General features: G+C 31.4%; 1 protein-coding gene across 1 annotated transcript in view; it reads right to left on the reverse strand.

Moving 5' to 3' along the window:
- Window positions 1–10075, reverse strand: part of LOC108905147 (tyrosine kinase receptor Cad96Ca-like) — a gene marked incomplete at its 3' end in the record, with an annotated part of 129818 nt that extends 119743 nt beyond the window's left edge. Inside the window, exon 1 of the mRNA XM_018707925.2 lies at window positions 9748–10075. Coding sequence (XP_018563441.2) covers window positions 9748–9802 — 55 coding nt within the window. The remainder of the gene's footprint in view (window positions 1–9747) is intronic.
- Window positions 10076–20980: the final 10905 nt, after the last annotated feature.

A 20980-nucleotide genomic window follows, 5' to 3' on the forward strand; every position in this document is an offset into this window, starting at 1 on the left:
AATAATAATAATAATAATAATAATAATGCTTTATTGCCCAACAGTCAAGACCAATAATAGGACAATTACATATAGAACAATAGGTAAAGTAATAATGACTAATAAATAGGAAAAAAAAACAAAGGGAACAACTTATATAACTAACTAACAGAAATCTTCATCTACAGTACCTGAAAGGATTAATAAAATAGACTTTAAGATGGTATGATTTAAATCACAGAGATGCGACACCATATTAAATAAGTTGCACATATTATATATAGGTGACTTAAATAAAAGATTAGTTCTTCTTCGCAAACAATAAAAAGTATCAGTATTTCTAGAATTATGCCTAGGAACATGAAAATCAAATTTACTCAGCAGCTCAGAACAATCAATTTGACCATTTAATAACTTATAGAGAAAAGAGTTTAATTTTCTCCTCAAATCTAAACTTTGAAATCCAAATCTATCAGGCAGTTGACTATATGGTGTACCTCTTTCAGGATAAGCATTATCTATCTTAAAACATAAATATTTGAGAAAATTTCTTTGTGGCTTTTCAAGTAACTCTTTATGGCATAAATAGAATGGATTCCAAACAGTAGAGCATTATTCTAGTTTATTTCTAACGTACGAAAAATACAAAATAATGAGCGACGCGACATTAGTAAACGATTTACAGTTGCGAAGTATAAAACCGTAAGCCTTCATTGCATCATCGACCTTGGACACGATATGACATGAAAAAGATAATTCCTGATCGAAGATCACTCCCAAGTCTTTAATTTTAGTCAAACGATTAACTTTGATGTTATTAATTAAGTAACTATAACAATAAGGTGATTTCTTCTTTGTAAAGCTAATAATATTGCATTTCTTAGCATTTAGATATAAATCGTTCAAATTACACCAGGCTTCAATTTTTATATATAAATACCAGAGCCACTTAACAATATACAGAGACAGTGTTTTCTAAATTCATGTAATAATTTCAAAACACTGTTCCTTGGATAATTTGGGCATAATAATGTTAGTGAGGGGTTTAAAACCAGCGGTTTTCCAGAAACACGGTTTCAAAATTTAAAGAGTATCTTATAAATGTCTCGAAAGTTTGTTTGATCTAAACCATTATCATCTCGATTAACAAAGTCTTTGTAATTCGTGCGTATATAGGCGTCACTTCAGTGTTAAGATGCATGCCGCTAGGTAAGCAATGAAATGTTGAGGTATGTATGTGATGGGCATATTAAAAATTAAGAATAAGAGTGATATAAGATACATAGTAAACACAATAATTTACTGGGTAACACTTAAAGTAGTTTCTTGAAACATACATGTTTTAAAAACTTACAAACATACGGACCACATCGTAAAAATAAATTAAACCAAAATTATCACTTTAGTAGAGTAAGAGTATCAGTGCCTTTCTTTAGAAGAAGTATATAATTTTAATTGTTCGGACAGTAAAGATATTGTATCACTTTCAATATTAATATTATCAAGTATTAGTTTTAAATTTTCCAGTATTTAGTGTCCCTCTATTTATAGCTTCTACAAGTTTCGTACTATGATTTTAATTATTTGAAATAAAAGATGTTTTTAATATATTATACCTACGAGAAGGTTGTATCTTTAATTGTGAGTTTATAACAACTTCATAAGTAATAACCTGTCGGGGATAACATTAAGTACTTTAAACATTGTGATATCGTGACATCGTGACTAGTATCCCAACTTTCAGGAATTTTGGGAGAATAAAAAACTGCAATAAATTCAGCGAACTTATAATGAATATATTTTTTAGATAGATAATAATCGTTCACATAACTTTAGGGCTTAAGCTGACTGAGGTTGAATTTCTAAAAGTTTCTTATTTCTACTTTTACAGCTATGTATGGTTTTAATAAATACCTATTTACGACAATTAGGAAACTGGGTGAGGATTAATTCAATTTTAATGTTAATTTAATGTTCGCCGAAATGTAAATGGCAAACACTATTCTCTGGCGCGGGATTTCAGACACCTACAACTTACTTAAATCTTGATCCACGGGGACATTAAAAACATGGACTAGACACAAAGGTACACAAGAGGTGCAATGCATACCCACACACAAACGCGGGCCCGCGTTTATCCAAATAAACCAGCACTACATAAATAAAACTCCGTCCATTCTCTAATTTACAACCCGATTTTATCCACCAAAATTACGCGAAGTTTTAGATTTAACACGTATTAGATATACATAGAATAATTTAAAATCATGTTTTAGAACACATTTAATCTTAAAACAGTAGTCCGGTTAAATTAGTCATAAAAATAGTGGTTAAATAACGAAAGTTCCGACAGAGCTAAATTTTGGTGGAGACCTTAGGTACACCATTAGAAATAAAGTGTCAAAAGTCCACGTCGATCCCATGTATGCTAAAAAAGTTATTCGGGGTCAAAGGTCAAAATTAGAGATTTTTTGGATTTATTCTCGAAAACGGTAAGTTTTATCAAAAAAGTAGTCCTGACAAAAATTATAGGTTTTAAAATTATCTACAAAAATGGTCCTTATACTTTTTTTTCTAAGAATCATCATTCCTGAGATATCGCGATTCTAAAAGTTGAAAGAGTCACGTTCTACAGGATATGCACATGAATATACGTGGCATATATTATATGCCACGTATATACATAGTCAGGCACTTAATACAAGTAAAAATGCCTATTTCTGTCTCTTATATGTATAAACTATACTATACTGAGAATATACAATCCCTTAGTCAATCCCGTCTACCCACATGGCCTTGAATAACATCTGGCTACTCTATTGTAAAAACTTTTGTAAAAAATACACGAAACAAAAAACAAGTACGACTATCTTGTCTTCCTCCAACATCGGCTTCTGGTAATCAACACTTGTATCCAGTATACTATCAAGTTCAGAAATGGCTAGACAATCAACTGAACCCAGAAGACTGGGGTTCGAAATTAACAGATAATACTTAGGAACCGATTCAAACTTTACTCCCACCTGCTCCGGAAAAACTCCTAAATACTATTTTTTGCAATTGCAAAAAAGGTTGTAGTACTAAATGTGGCTGTAGAAGAGTAGGGTTATTGTGTTCTCCAGCGTGTACTAATTGCCAAAGCCAGTCTTGCTCAAATGTCCAACTGAATACAACAGACGAAGATTCATGTGATTTCGATGAAGAAACAGCTGATTCATCTTCATTTGAACAATTTATGAACATCCAGCAAGAAGAAGAAGAACAAATCGAAGAAGATATGACTGTTGAAGTCGATTTTGAAGAGTATGAATCATATTAAAATATCAAAAGAAATCAGAACTGCAGTTAAAGTCAATAACCAATGTCAATAATCATCATGCATTTAAAAGAGTATTGTCCCTGAATATTCCGTCATAACGGTTCCTGGGGTAGGCTTACCGGGGAAACCACGTTAAAACGCGCCAAAATACACTACCTCACAGGTGGTGTGGAAATGTGTGCATATCATGTAGAACGTGACTCCTTCAACTATTAGAATCGCGTTATCTCAGGAATTGTGATTCTTAGGGACCATTTTTGTAGATAATTTTAAGATCTATAATTTTTGTCGAGACTACTTTTTTGATAAACGTTTTAAAAAAAAATCCAAGAAACCTCAAATTTTCACCTTTGACTCCGAATGACTTTTTTAGCACACATGGGATCGATGGGGACTTTTGACACTTTATTTCTAATGGTGTACCCAAGGTCTCCACCAAAATTTAGCTCTGTCGGAATTTTCGTTATTTGAAATGTCTATTTTGACCGAACTAGAGTTTCTGTAATTATTAAATTAAGTTAATAACTACGCTGTCAACTTCTATATGTTACAATTTTAAAGTACCCACCATAATTAGTGACGTCACCAAACAAAAGAGAGTCAAGCATGGGACCTTGTTGTACAGGTGAGGTTACAGTAGAATTCCAGAATATCGCCCCTACTTAAATATTTTGCAGACATACATACTTACGTTTATTCCAGATTGCACATCTAAGAAAACAAATAAGTATCTTTATTCGAAAGGATGGGTTGTTATTATTGTTTTAATTTGCGTTAACATTACTACACAACTAAAAATAATTATAAAAACCAGTTTCCAGTGCCGTGTAGAAGTGTATTTTTAAATCATCTTTGAACTGACCTTTTTGATTTTTTTTTACAAAATTGTATTTGTAAGAGTCCCTTGTTTACCTACATTTAAATAATCTCTAACATTTCCGATCTCGAATGATTAATAATTATAACCAATATTATTCAGATATTGAAAATTTATTTATAAACCATTGAGACCTACACAGAAATATAATTGTCATTGTTTACATATTGTTAATACAATTTACAGTTAAATATTGTATGGTAATGGTGCGAACTGGATATGACTCAAATATTTACAAATATGCTTGTGCTATTTGCCTTCTATAGACACATCACCCTGCACACTGTCTCCAGTTTTTAATAAGTAAATACCTATGGGTTTACTAAATCATTAGCAATGCCGTTTAATAAATAAAGTGTATTTATGTATATCACGTTTAAGCATATGAGCCTGACTATATTAAGAAACAGAATCACCTCCGCGAAAAGTATATTTATGGTTGGAGTGCAGCGAGAAATTGTAAATATATGTAAAAGCTAGGTGTCACCATCATTTACTCTAGGATTACACGATAGAAATTTAAACAAATAACTGCCGTTAGAATGAATAAAAAGAAGTATTTATTAATATAATTTTCTTCAAAAAGTTGTTTGAAATAGATAATTAGTCATTCTATAAATTGAAGCTAATTGCTTACTTACCTTACTGGATACATAATTATATGAAATATAGCAGTTATTTAAATGTATGTACAAGTTATTTATTATGCGACTACAAAGATTAAAAAGGTGACTTTGAATTAAACAAATATGGATATCCTGGTTGGCGTTTTGCGAAATCAAGTGCCTCGAATCCTGGTGTTAATGTAAACAGAAGCATATAGCAACTTTCTCTTCTATTAATAATTGTAAGAAGCGAAAGACAACTATACGCTTATCAAGCTGTAGATTATCATATTATTAAGTGAAAGTCGGAAAAAAAGAGAACAGAGTAATTTAAGACAAAACACAATCTATACTCAGATACAATTAGTTAATAATTAACATCATTGATAAATACTTATTTTTTGTATCATTAGGAGTCAGTCACTATTAAAAATGGATTTACATAATTCCTTAAGGAGGGCGTTTTTATGCATAATTTTCAATGATTTTGTAGTCTTTTGGCGAGGGTTTAAGAAAATCTATGCAATTTAGAAAATATATCTCTTCACTGTGCCAGTTATACAAGTTTGCTCCGGGGTGTAAGAGAGTTTACGAGCTGACAATACATTCAAAATAAAGAAAAAAAGCATGATTTTAATTCTTATGTTTATCATTATATTTGATGAACTTTACACGCCTGTTGAATATACAGAAAATCGCGTACGGTAAGTACCATAAACTTATCACACCCCACAGAATACTTTTATGAATTACTGAATATTTTTACAAGATGCCCAATATGTAAAGGATATTATAATTTAATTATTTCTCTAATTCACAATTCTGAAGATATTTATTATGACAAGCAAGAAATCTCTGTAACTCAAGACCATGCTATCATACATAAACTGTACGAGACTTTGCCACCAAGCCATCCGTGTAGTAAATTGAAGAAAAGTACTCGAGTAATGAAGGAGGGTGTACAAGGGGCCTAATAAGGCCTAAGTGCCGTTGTAGAAGACAATTCCACCACCCCTCCGACATACATACATATAACAAGCAAATAAAAATGCAGAATATTAATTTTACTGAAAATATTTTTTAAATAGATGGAGAGATCAAATTATTTTTTATCATTTTCATCAAAGTCAAACTCATAGCTAGAAAAACTATGGCTAATCTGAAGGCGTCATAAAACGAACATTTTCCATGGGCATTAAATATTAACTAAAAAAAGTTACATGGTAATAATAACATAGTGGAAATTCCAAGATTATTTATGAGTGAAATTATTTTCAGTGAATTTAAGATCTTACGCAGTTTGGACTCTACCAGACGGTAAATACGTTTAAGTAATATACCTTTTTAGTAGTGACGTCAGATACGCCAAATAATAAGCAACCCCATAGTGCACTTTATCATGAAGAATTTCCCAATATTTTTACTAGATCGATTTTCGACATTATGTACCTTGGACATAAGTGCCAAAAAAATGTCTTCGTTGTTATCGCGATATTCTGGCAATATTAGAAATATTTAAGAAGTTTGAAACCTCAAATGAAAAACTAAAAAAATTATAGAATTTGTATATTTAAATTTATAGAACAATATTGACTTTTATAGTGAGGGTTGCTTTCGCTGTACCGCAAAAATAAAACGCTCTCTCAACGGTATAAATAAACTATTTTTATTGAAAAACTAAGCCTGTGAAAAAAGGCGTGTTGTCGGATCGAGTGTTTGCTGGAGAGTCCCCTTTGGTGTAGAGTCACTAGCAGAAGTACCTGGTCCTTGGCGCCAATCTGCCGGGGTCGTCTTCCGGGAACCCTGGTGCATCCGGGCGTCAGGATGGCGCTATTGACGTTGTACTTAAAACGGGTCACTTGCGGCATGTGTACCCACAATAGCAATTAATAAGTTAAAATTATATCAATGTTACTGAGCACGCGCATAAAAAAATATTTCAATGTAAGCGAAGTCGCCTCGCAACAGGATATCATTCAAGAAAAGTTTGGTTAAGATTGAGCGTACGTCTATAATAAACCACTTGAAGAAAACAACACTCGATAAACACACTGATACAGAACTAGAAAATGCCAAGATAAAAATGTGTCAATGATAACAGCGATGACATATCAACAAGATCTCACCTGGGTATGAGGCTATCCCTTCCGAGCATGCGCATTAGGAATAACACGGCTGATGTTAAATTTTTACTTTCTTTAAACTTAGGAATATTCTTTTATATAATTTTTTGTAAGTTTGCACATTAGTGTATCTATTTTACCAAAAAAAGTGTTGGTTGTTCTTAAATACTTCTAAATTCTTGTAAAATAAATTAATTTGAAATTGTTTATTTTTATAGTACCTATTTAAATAGTACACACTTAGTGTCAGATTCGGTCTATACAATTTCAATTATGACAATTTATTGCGGGTTGCTTAAATCTGGACGTCATGTCACACTATAAAAGTCTATCGTAATAAACCTTTTTAGTACTGACGTCACATACGTCAAATAATAGGCAACCCCATAGTACACATTGTCATGAAGAATTTCTCAGTATTTTTAATAAAGCGATTTTCGACCTTAAAGTGTTAAAAAAATGTCTTCTTTGTAATGGCCTTAAATATAGCAATATTCTGGCAATATTAGAAATATTTAAGAAGTTTAAAACCCCAAGTGACAAACTAAACGAGTTATAGAACGTATATATTTAAATTTATAGGAACAATATTGACTTTTATAGTAATTAATAAATTAAAATTATATCCATGGTACTAAGCATGCGCATTAAAGATAATTTCATGAAAGCGAAGTAGCCACGCAAGAAAAGTTTGGTTCTGCTTAAAAGTACGTCTGTAATAAACACTTGAAGAAAAAAAGATAAATAGACCGACACAGCACAGCACAAGAAATACAATAATAATACTTGGTAGAACTAGAAAATGCCAAGATTAAACAAACGAAAGAAAACACGCTAATGATGACAGCGACGACAAATCAACAAGATTTCACCTGCGTATTAGGCTATTCTTCCTGAACATACGCATTAGGCGTAACACGGTTAATGTTAAATTTTTACTTTATTTAAATTTAAGAATATTCTTTTATATCGTCTTTTTTTGTTTTAAGCACATTAGTGTATCTATTTTACGAAACACTTGTTGGCTGTTCTTAAATACTTCTAAATCCTTGTAAAAATAAGTTAATTTGAAGTTCTTTATTTCTATATAATCTATGTAAATACTAAACAAGGGTCAGATTCGATCTGTACAATTTCAACTATGACAATTGTGAGTTGTCTCACAATATGACATATGACGTCACACTAAAATCAATCATATATATTAAAACGTGGGGGGCACTCTCGCTCGCACGCCCGCCCCCGAAAAAGGGCCGCGTTCCCATATCAAAGGCTCCCTCGGCGAGCGGCGCAGCCGCGAGATTCGGGTCGCGAAGCGACCCGTCGTTCTCGCCGCGTTGCTTAGGGGTGATCCGGTGCGGGCTTTCCCGCGTTTTCCCCTCGAATTTTCCGCGTTTCCGGTCGTCCGCGCGACGGACCNCGTCGGATACAGAAGATGACAAAATATGTAAATTATAATTATCTTGTAATTCCTTTGCTCATCTATAATATGTACGACTGTAATTGAGAATTTCTATTTGAGATCTGAGGTTTGCAAGCGAAAAAAACATACATGTATTTTGGAATTACAATTTTTTTAATTTTAGTTTTTTTTTAATATTAATCGACACTTGATCATCATTCACTTATAATATTTTTAGTAATTGTTTAAGTTGTAAGTAAGGTAATTTTTCTAAATTCAATGTGTTTCTTGCCATTTTCATTAGTTTGTGTAACAGCGACGTTATAACAAACTTTCATGGCTAATATTTCTCGTTGAAACAAACAAAAAAAAACGAAAGTAATTATTTTTCAAACATTGGACGAGGAACAAAATATTTGATTAATTACTTAAGAATGGTAGAATATGTAGACTTCAAATTTGAAACAGTTCACTTTCAATAGCAGCTTCCTACATGTAAAATTTGATTGAAGTTAACCAGTCACGTCAAAATTAAAAGAGGTCTGATGTGCTGTTAAAAGGAAAATTATTTGATTCGATATAAGAATTTTGTTTTATAGATTTGTTCGTAGAATGTAACATTTACTAAAACCACGACAGAGTTAGGCACATACATACTAAGTTGTGTAAATTTTGACATTCTAGTTAGATTTTGCTAAAATTTACAAGTAGGTATCTACCGTTTCATAACCAAACTGTACCAAGTTTAAAAATTTTACCCCTCAACTGTTCTTAAGTAGTTGAGTAAAAACGGTATTTTCCATTCCATCTTTGGAGGACCATATCTTAGGAGTCGTTTTAGGAAAAAATAGTACTTTTGTTTCTTGTATATGATCAAATGATCCACTTATTTCGCAATATTCATAGAGTAAGTAAAAAGTTAAAAAAGTATGACTTTACTTATAATAAATGTATCTATGTATTCAACTTGTAGGTACGCAAGAAATCGGGTACCTACTCCTTATTCCTCTATAAGAAGTTGTAAGAAAATAATTATTACGCAGTAAGGTAGCCGTGAGAAGTAGTGTAGTGTGATGAACTCACTTGATAAATACAGACAATCTTGCTTTAGACGCATATAAATAATAAAAATAAATATGAATCAGCACTAAACTCAGTGAATAGGACTAATAAGTGAACTGGAACAACAATATGAGAACATAAAACTGGGACACATAGTTTTAAAAGATAGAAAAACGATTCGATAAATTGTATGGGTAAATAAAAATCATTATTAAATACCTACATATAAATTGTGTGTATCTATTTAGAAATTATTTGAAAAACGGCCACCACAAAACGAATTCTAAACCGAAATTGAAGAGAAAGTAATGATACACGTTTGGTGCCGCTGCAGTTTTGCAATAAATATTTTATATTAATGATATGCTTTCTCCACATACCTTCTACGAAGATCCAGCAAAAAGAAAGCAGTACGGAACAGATAATCCTTCCCATTTTAAATCCCACTGGTCTATTTTCTACGAACTGTGCACAATAACAAACATTAATCTGCAGAAACAATTTCTAATAAACATATTAGTTTTCTGTCGTAACCTATCACTGCAGTCTCCGACCGACGCACCTTCAACAAAATTTGTATTCCGGTTCACTATTTAATTACCATAGGAAAGACAAATATAGTCATTAAAGTAAACACTGGTATGAATCCCGTTTCTGTCATATTGGTACGTAAAATATAACCGCCATACTCGCTCCGGCGCTATGGCGAATCGCACGGTGTCTACTGAACGCAGTAGGCCAGGTGAAGCCGACAGCCATCGCAGAGACAGGTATCTCTTTTAGAAAGTACTTCCACTAGGAGTGACCAGACAGTAATGGTACCGTTACGTGGCGGTAATTTTAAATTAACCTTTAAAATGAATATGTAGATAAACACGAAATTCGTCACCTTAAATAAGTTTAAAACAAATCGGTGTTTCTAAAGTAAAAAAAGTCTATAATATAATTTAAAGGGGCTTTTTCTGAAAAAGACTGTTTTTGAAAAGTCTGTGACAGAAGAGCAAAACAAAATAAAATAAGTGCCGCAGACGTCGTAAAAAGTAGTACGGAATAATTACCAACAAATTAACTTTCCTGGAAGTGGTTACCAGTCATTATTGTCAACTTCTAAAGATGAACCATCTTTTCGTCCCAGTAGGTCAACAGTGGATGAGTATATAAAAAAGCTAAAAACTCAAAAACTTAGATTCTTCTCCGAGTCAGTTTTCATAGATGGATTGATTGTCCACAGTTACTGAGATAAAAACGTACGTAGAAAGAGGGGCTGAATCAACACTGTTGAGGAATTGACTTTGTCGACAAAAATGAAAAAAACGATAAAAATTATTTGTACAGAAAAAACTTTGTCTACTAAGACCTAGTGTGTATTAGTATTAATGATTGATGCAAATATAATAAAGTAAAATCAAGTAAACAAAGTTACTTCTATAATAGGTATATCCTAAATATAATGCAGTTAAGGAAACAAAGAAATAAAATCCTACAAATGTTGTGATCGCTAAAATATACCCTAAAGTTTCCTTACAGTCACTGCTGGAGATACAATTATAAGATTGAGTAAAGCACGTAATGACGCATTTGAGAATACGTAGCATAGCCCAATATACTTTATTTTGTTGTGAAATGATGGTGTGATGATAAATGTGGATGAGTGAGTGACAGCACGAGCGCTATAAACGAGAATTCGCAAATAAAAATTCACCCCATAAACATCTGTTTAGTATTTGGTAGAATTCTCCTCCCTGTTCAGTTTGACCAATCAACTGCAAAGCAAATAACTAATTTAGCAGAACAGAAAGTTGACACTGTTGATCCCTGTGTATGTTCCACTTGACGATATAACTCCTACTGCAGAATTATCATAGTCATCATCTATTTTTGTGCTAGACTTATTTATCTTAATTGTCTCTGGTACTCAATGCCTACTGGCACAAATCTGTCTAATCTTTGTGCGTACCAACCTGTAATACAAAAGTATGACTAGTGTCTTACTAGCAGAAATGAAGTTTCTAACCAATGATATTGTAAGAAGCAATTACTCTGTGAACTCCATAGAGATATACATGTCTATATCTGGTGATACTACTGACAAATGTTCTTAGCTGTTTACTAGATATTGTGAGTAATTCAATGCTGGACTGGGCCGTAGTCCGCAGAGTAGTTTTTCCCTACCAGTGTCATTAGTAAGAGATCCAGAGCTAATTAAAAATTATAGATATAATAAAGTCATTAACTTTTGTATCATCTCCTTTACACACTCCATGTACTGGCACACTTGTGATCACTTCTTGCATTCTTCTAATAGATCAGCTTTCAGAAGAGGCAGAAGATGCTAGAAACGACAAATCAAGGTATCTAGAACAATTTACAAGAAAAACTTCGCTCGTGATCATAACCAGATATCTGATCAATAGGCTGTTAATATCTTCCGATATTTTGTTGCTGTCGGAATTACATATTTAGAGCACTGATAGTAATGAAGTTTTCTACGAATCTAATGAAGAATTAAACTAATTTATACCCGTATTCATAGTCGTTCCTTGAGGCACTAGGATCCCTTATTGCGTATTCCTTATGGTAAGCGGAATATGGAATAAGGAATAACGACTATGAATATGGACCTTACTATCTAATAAGAATTAGGTCTAAAGTACATATTTGTAGACTGCTTTTATATTCTATATTTAGCAAAACAAATTGCCACATATTACGTATAGACCAGTGCTTAATTAAGCCTTCAAAAGTGATAAAAAGTGAAAAAAAACTATAGTAGAATGAAACCCATTGGAAAAGGAAGAGAATATAACAGAAATGAAAAGAAAAATAATTTACGGGCGATCTGAGGTCGGGAAGGGGAAGGGGGTGAGTTTTTAAGGGTAAAAAACGGTTTATTTTGATTTCCGGAAAAACTACAAGTCTTATGGAAAAAAGTTAAATGGAAAAGATCTACAACTTTTGTATTTACACTTTTTTCACATAACCTCAAAATGTATGTGAAAAATTCATATAACCAAGTTTTTGTTTTTTTTTTATCTTTTACAAACAATTTTTTTTCACGAAATTTGGTGAAAACTTACCTATTTATGTCCCAAACACGCTGTAATTTTTTTGATTTGAAATATTTATTTTTTCACCTTATTTTTACTTAATATCGAAAAAGCACCCTAATTTTCAATCGAAAATTCTCACGTCAAAATATCTGCTTTTTTAAAAACGTCGGTGGGCTTTTTCTTCGTTGTAATCTCTACTTTCTGATGGTTAAAAAAAATATACATTACTATGGTAAGTTTTCTCAGGAAATGCAAAGAAACGAAAGAAGATTCTACAACTTTCTCAAAATATTGTAGATGTCTTATTAAATATTAACTTTATTAACTTATTTGGTTGTTAATTATAATAGTATATTTCGACTTGTAATTTTTTTGTTTATCAATGTAACATGGAATCTTACGTTTTTCGAGTAATTAAAGTGTAAATTTTAATAAATAGCTCAAAATTGTACATAATGATTAGAAAAAAATTTTCGGATTCTAGTTCGTTTCTTTGCATTTCCTGAGAAAACTTACCATAGTAATGTATATATTTTTTTACACCATCAGAAAGTAGAGATTTCAACGAAGAAAAAGCCCACCGACGTTTTTAAAAAAGCAGATATTTTGACGTGAGAATTTTCGATTGAAAATTAGGGTGCTTTTTCGATATTAAGTAAAAATAAGGTGAAAAAATAAATATTTCAAATCAAAAAAAATTACAGCGTGTTTGGGACATAAATAGGTAAGTTTTCCCAAATTTCGTAAAACAAAAATTTTTTTTGTAAAAGAAAAATAAAAAACCAAAAACTTGGTTATATGAATTTTTCACATAAATTTTGAGGTTATGTGAAAAAAGTGTAAATGCAAAAGTTGTAGATCTTTTTATTACCTACAACTTTGCCATTTAACTTTTTTCCATAAGACTTGTAGTTTTTCTGGAAATCAAGGAAAACCGTTTTTTACCCTTAAAAACTCACCCCCTACCTCAGATCGCCCGTAAATTATGTTTCCTTTCATTTCTGTTATATTCTCTTTCTTTTCCAATGGGTTTCATCCTACTATAATTTTTTTTGGTTTCAAAAATTATCGACCCTGGTCTAGTACTATTATTGACAGTTGATAAAACGTCTAAGACGTCCGCATTACCTTAAATTATATTTTTAATAGACTTTAAGAGTTACCTACTAATCTGTAGGTGCTAAGAAAGAATGACCTGTAGTGTGTATCTCACCAACACTCAAAAATATGTAGACAAACAAATAGCAAAATCTTTCGTCAGTCATCTCACTCGTGGCAAGCTGCTGAAGCCTAGTAAATTGTTGCTGACGAATGTTCTTAGCTGTTTACTAAATATTGTGTAAGTAATCCAATGCTGGACAAGGCATGTAGCTCACAGAGTAGCTGTAATCCACAAACTAAAAAGACGTTAATATCTCATGTCACTGGCTTATAACACATTGTGTTGCAGAAACATCAATTATTACTTTTAACGGTAGCATACATGTTACGTTGAAGTGTCGTCAGAAACCCAATAATACACTTGATATAACATATGTTTTTATTATCTTACAGCCTCTAATATCAGTTAAGAGGCTGGTGCATTACCTAAGCAATATTTTTCAACTTGCAGAAACTAACTGAATAAGTTCGAATGTATGAATGTGTTTTTCCATGATTTCTCTTCTAGAAAAATAGAGGCTGTGTTACCATTATTTTTTCAAGTTTATCTAACAAATAACAGAGGAAAAGACATTGAATCTGTATTTTCAAATATACTCATTCAAATTTATTGAATTACATCAAAAGGAATGATGGGAATATAACCGGTGACTCTAATATTGCGCGATTTCATCGTGGCACATTCAATACTAATGAAATATTGACAGTACGGGCGTCAGACGGTCAATATTTCTTCAATCTTCCTATAATACTGACAAAATATTTTATAATATTTTAAAATACTGATAGTAAATTGATCGTGTGCAACCCGTTCATTTTATGTGGATAGCATTTATGCCTACACTCATTTTCTAAATGATGATGTTTGTACTGCATGGATTAGTTATTAAGAGCAGACAAAGTTATAGTTTTGTTATGTTAATTAGATTCCAACTGAAATCAAGTTGTATAACAATAAAATACCAGTTGCATAAGAATTTCATTTAGATGTAGATGAATTCTAATTGTTTTTATTTCGATTCCAATAATTAAATCCCAATTATCTTCTAGTAGCTATCCAATTCCAAAATTCAAATTCAATTGTGGAAAATTAATTTAAATTATTTTTGAATTGTATTTGTATGTTAATTATACTTCGATGGATTACAATTAGATATCAATTGAATAATTATAATTGTATTTCTATAATATACAAATAACATTTAAGAAGTACTTATATGGATTGTAATAAGATACCAACTAATTTTTAAATATATTCCAGTAAAATTCCAATTGCAGTTGTATAAAATTCAATTGAAATAAATTTGGAATTATTGAATTGTTGTGGATCTACGATCTAATCGCATTCCAGTTATCCTGGTTGGTTTGCAATTGGATGCTAGTTGTATTTCAAATGGATTAGTTTTTCATTCCAACTGAATTCTAATTAGTCATCAATTCCATTGATTTCAATTGAATTTTAACTAGATTCTAACTGACTTCTAGTTTTACACCAATAAAATACCAACTGCATTTGAATAAAATTTACTTGAATTCAGTTTGAATTGTAGGATTACAATTGGTTCCTAATTCGATTCTTAACATGACATTTGTATAAAATTCAATTAGATCGTCTTTGAATATTAATATGTACCTACCTATTCCAAGTGGATTTTATTTAGAATTCAATAAAATTGTAATTAAACACCAATTAATTCGAATGAAATTCCGATTATATCCCAGTTGAACTATCAATATAATATCAATTACATCTGAATAATATTGCTTTTAGGGCTTTCAGGGACTTTGCTGATATTTAAATTAAAATGCTTTTTTCAGGTTATATCGTCACCTTTGCACCTGATCGAACTATACATACGAGGTGTGTTCAAAAAATTATTATTATCATTATTAACAAATTTTAAGAGTAGAAGCAAATGCTTGTTTAGCTCTAATACAAAAAATCACTTATCCCCTACAACAAAGAGAGAAAAATAAGAAACAAAAATAAATGACAAGAATTACAAACACGTTTAAGAAAAAATTGAAATATGCTTGCATATTCTCGAAAAATATCATCCGGTTTGTGAATTAAGGTGGCCATCGAATCTATTCTTGAAGGAATTAAGAGATGGTGCCGAAACCACATAATCTGGTAGGGAGTTCCACAGGTCGAAAATTCTGTAAAAAATAATGTCTATTGCGGGTGTGGATATTTTCTTTCTTAAGTTTGAAGGAGTTACCTCTAAAACAAGAATCAGTATTTAGTTGAAACATCGTTTCTGGACAATATAATTCACCATGAACTATTCTATAAGTTGTTATGAGGTCACCACGAGTACATCGCACTTCCAATGATTGAAGACGGAGGCGCATAAGACGTTCCTCATATATAAGATATTTAAAACCAACTGGGAGTTTTGTAGCAGGCCTTTGAACGCATTCCAATCTTGCAATGTCCTGCTTTAATAACGGAGACCATATGGCTACAGCAAATTCTATCTGAGGGCGAATATAGGATTTATATAACTTGAGAAACATGCTGATGGTGAGGTCNCTGTACTTAATCATTTATTAACAATAAAAGATCAAAAACGCCGGGCGTAACAACCACGGCAAAATTTGCACGCGCAGTGATAAATAATGTTTTTTTGACTATTAGCCTCACTTTTAACTTCTGTAACTTTACAGATAGTCTATTTGCATTATAAACTAACAATAAACAAAATGTCAGAACTATATATTGTGATTTATTTTTCAATTCACAATTTACTACTTTATCGTTTCTGAGAGCGCTTAAGCCACCACCTAGCCTTCTGACGATATTTTTTCTATGTTTAAGCACTTAAAACCTATAAGTGTACCAGTTTTCATGACTATATTCGATTATTTTTTTATTGACAAAACTTTACGCGTTTAACCACCCGCTCACGCTCTCCGCCTCTGGAGCGACTTCTGACTGATGGGCTCTGGCTTTGTCAATGTGATAAGAAACTTTTAACAAAAAATCATGACTATAGTCGATCAGTGCAGTCCACACGTAGCTTAGCTCTCCGTCTATAATGAAATATTGACAGTACGGACGTCAGACGGTCAATATTTCTTCAATATTCCTACAATACTGACAAAATAATTTCAGAATCTTGAAATTCTGTCAGTATACTGACAGTGCATCATTTTTGTCCCCAGACTATCAATAATACTGTTATAATATTTTAAAATACTGATAGTAAATTGATCGTGTGCAACCCGTTCATTTTATGTGTATAGTATATATGCCTACACTCATTTTCTAAATGATGATGTTTGTACTGCATGGATTAGTTATTAAGAGCAGACAATGTTGTAGTTTTATTATATTCTAATAGGATTTTAATTAGATTCCAACTGAAGTCAAGTTGTATAACAATAAAATACCAGTTGCATAAGAATTTTATTTAGATGTAGTTGGGGGATTAGAGGGTTGTCTCTGAAAAGTTCTTTTGTCGCGGGGGCTAATAAATTTATAAATCAATAATTAGAACAAGACCATGAAATCCCAAAACACTTTGGGTAAAGTAACTTCTTCAAAAAGTATCGCCATGTGGCAGTCATCTGGTACGTCCGGGCTTCCAGCCTAGTTTAGGACGGAAGAAATACATCCATATTTATAATAACGCGCGAAATACGAGAAAGGCGGAGATATTCCAAATAAGAATTAAACTAAGATGTTAAATTGATACTTAAGCCATTTCAACCCCCGATATTTTTAGGCATCCCGCCAATAAGATAAGAACCGAAACTTCTGTACCCAAGAAATGGGCGTGTCGAAGCGAGGTGTCGATTTCAGAAGAGATCTCCAAAAAAAAGCAGTTTCTCCTTGGATCACTGGGCAGTTTTCTTATTTCTAGAGTCTCGGGTTAATTTAATCATGAATAAAGTATTTCCAGATTTTGCTATGAATTCGCGTTGGGTTCCCTGAATCTCGGATTGCGTTATCGCGGGTAAATTAATTAATAATGTTTGTTCGAATCCGTTGTCTTCCTTATTTTGTTCGGTTGTTTATTTTTATTGTTATTAAAAACCTTCCCCGAAGTTTTGGTATTTTCTGGCTCTTCTAAATTAAGTGTCCATCGAGTGAGAGTGGAACACCCTGTAGAACCAACACCTGGATTATACTCTACGTGATCGATATACGGTACCTAAGTGTCTGAAATTCATTATCTGAACATACAACATTTCTAAGTTCCCACGTATTAATTTAAGTGTAGATAATATGTAATTATAAACTCCCTTTCGAGAAGTAAATGGTAAACTTTTTTGCAATCTAATATCGTTATGATACTGGTCATAACGGGAGATAGATAAATAGAGAAATAACCCCTCAGATTACAAATATGTAATAATTTAATTAACAAGAACAAATAGAAGAAATCACAATTGGCCGTTAAAATGATGTTTTACTGAACCGTTGTTTAATTAAAGATTAAATTTCATTCATTTTAGAAAAGGAAAATTGTTCTTTTTCACTTAAACGGAACCAATTAAGATAAGTAATCTGCTTTGATCTTTTCTGTAAGCGAGATAAAAGAATCGAGAATATTTTACCAATCCATTACAATTTAATTAGCTGTTCGATTTTTTTTTATAAAAAAATGTTAATTGTAAAGTTGAATTAACATTGATTAAAGTAGGTCATGAACCAAATGAAATGTAGATTTATTTTTCCTGTTACTGGAAAATTAATTTTAATTACGATATACTTCAAAAGAATATTGGAAGTAAAACCCCAAAACAAATATTTTACGAATTATTTGTAATTAAAATATGTACGTACCTACATCCACTAACAATTTAAAAATACCAAGCAAAACATTAATTTTAATATGTTTTGTAATTTTTATCAAATGATTTTATGTATATTAATATTTGATACCAAAAATTTAAATATACTGCGACCCTTAGTGTTCTATCCAAATTTAAAGTGTTCTTCAGGTACTTATCTGAGAAAACAGTGGTGATAAAGCAATCATATTTCTTCATGTAAAAATAATTGAATTTAAGTTAGCTTACCTTAAATTACAAGCTATTTTAAGTTCTACTTTTATAGTGGTTTTTCATTAAGATCTGAGAAGACATAATTCTGTAGCTTGCGCGCAAAACTTAACAAGTTTAATTTGCGAGAAATTATAAAATTATTTATATTAAATACAAGAAATTATATAGGAACGATACATTGTCCATAGTAAGCACATGGGAATGAAATCAACTTATCACCAAAATTATCAACATTACAATCTTAGTTTGTGTTTTATCTTAAAAAAATGAACTGGACATGTGAACTTATGGTAAAAATGGACTTGTTTAGTTTTGCGCGCAAGCTATTGATATGATATCTGACCTGGTACCTACACATTGCAAAAGGTTAAGAAGTAATAAAAATTAAACTTCAAACATTTCTTTATATATTTAGTTAATGATCTTCGGTTGCCACTTTTTTACTGTTCTTATCTGAATTAGGTTTATGTTTTACTTTCCCTATAATCTGTTTTTTATAAAATTGTAAATAATTTGGTTCATATACTAGTTGTCAAGTTGCATTATTTTAATTTAAGTATTAAAGTTGCTTAAAAACGAAATCAATTGAAATTTGTATATGCAAATATCTCGATAGCCAAGGGAGATATCGAAAACGAACAAGAGTAACTTTTTTCTTTAATATTTTCAATACACAATGTCCCTAAAGGCAAAAAAATCCCCTATGCATCACAAGAATAGAGCATAAGTGATGCCCTATAGTGACTGCCAAAATTAGTTAAAAATTCTTATTTGTCATGTTAAAAAAAATATTAGTGCCAATTGTTTTGACTCTGACGGTTTCCAAAATTATCCTAACCTTTCGCAGACACTCTGTATATACGGTAATAAATATGAAATAAGGCTTTGTGAAGTTCAGAATTTTGCAGTCGAATTTTTTTAAGAAACTTATTGCGGGCCAAAAAATTTATCATCCTTATCTCAGATTGCGTCCATTTGTCAAGTTGGAATCTCTGCGATTATTCGTATTTAATTAAGGTGCAATAAATTAGACGAATCGAAGGAATTCATAACATGCAGACGGAGAAAAAATGTTTAAAGACTGCGATATTTTTTTACTGAATTATGTGTTTCTAAAAATTCTTACGATTTTAGCGAAAAATCATTGAAGCTCAAATTCAAGTTTAACATATTAAATTTTCTATGACAATTAAATCACATTTGTATCGAAAATGACTGATGGCAAATAAAATAATTATAAACCTTTAGAAAAGCTAAAAAAATACTAAAGGAAAAAAAACATTTGAGTAAAGACTTTATTTTTATAATAAAAGAACTAAAACTCATAAAAATCAGAGGAACTAACGACAATATCACTCTGAAATTTTGTGTTCGGGGGTTATCAGATATGCTCTCTTCAATGAAAATAATGCCATCAATGTAGCACTTCCGGTTATACCGGAAGTAGCTGTCAACTTCGTAATTTTATTTTATTTTATTTTATATGGAACACTCTATATATTATTGCATTATCGACAAGATAAATTAAAAATAATTCAAAATTGTTAAAGCTTGCCTGTACCTAAATCTAACCATTTTCGAGATAATCGATATTTTATAAAAATTTTGACAGATGTAACCGTTTCGAAAATTCCTTATATCTTTCTTCGTTCTAGGAGCTTTCACTTGCTTTTCGGAATACACAAAGAACATAAGATGCACTAGCTTCCGCTATCACAAGTACCTGAAGAAAATTATACTGTGTCTCATTTTTCACGTTACATTTTGAAAACTTAAAACCGACAAAACTTTTTAGATTCAAATGGAACACCCTGTATTTTTCTGTGTCATAATATAGAAAATCAAATTCTCTTTTCACCGATATAGGCATTATAGGGGTTACAGTTTCAATTTTCTCAGATATTTGCAGTTTACTTACATTTTCAATAATATTACGTTAAAATATCATCAAATGTTACATGTACCACATAGTTTAGATATTTAAAATTTTTGAAAGAAACAATCGATTTTTCTTAAGGGCCCCATATTCTTTAAATAGTGTTTTCCGCAAAGACAAATAATTTCAAACATTTAATAACTGAATAATCTAAACCTTATCAAATTACAGGAATGTTATATCATGCCATCTGAGTATTTTCAAAGACGCTGCAGTAAAACGAATAAACAGGTGCAAAAAACGATGAAACCATCAAGGTTTTAGGTACTGAAATCTACGAAAATTCTAACTTTTTTATATATAACTCCACATGTAAATATTCTTATAACATTTACTTGCTTAGTCCTACATATAAAATTGTTTACTTTTATTTATAAATACGTGAAAATAATTCTTAAAATGTGGGGTTAGAATAACAGCAAACGCATGTTTTACAAACGCTTTTTTTTA

The sequence above is a fragment of the Anoplophora glabripennis genome, unplaced genomic scaffold, assembly GCF_000390285.2.
Source record: "Anoplophora glabripennis isolate ALB-LARVAE unplaced genomic scaffold, Agla_2.0 scaffold264, whole genome shotgun sequence".
In the NCBI taxonomy this organism is placed as follows: domain Eukaryota; kingdom Metazoa; phylum Arthropoda; class Insecta; order Coleoptera; family Cerambycidae; genus Anoplophora; species Anoplophora glabripennis.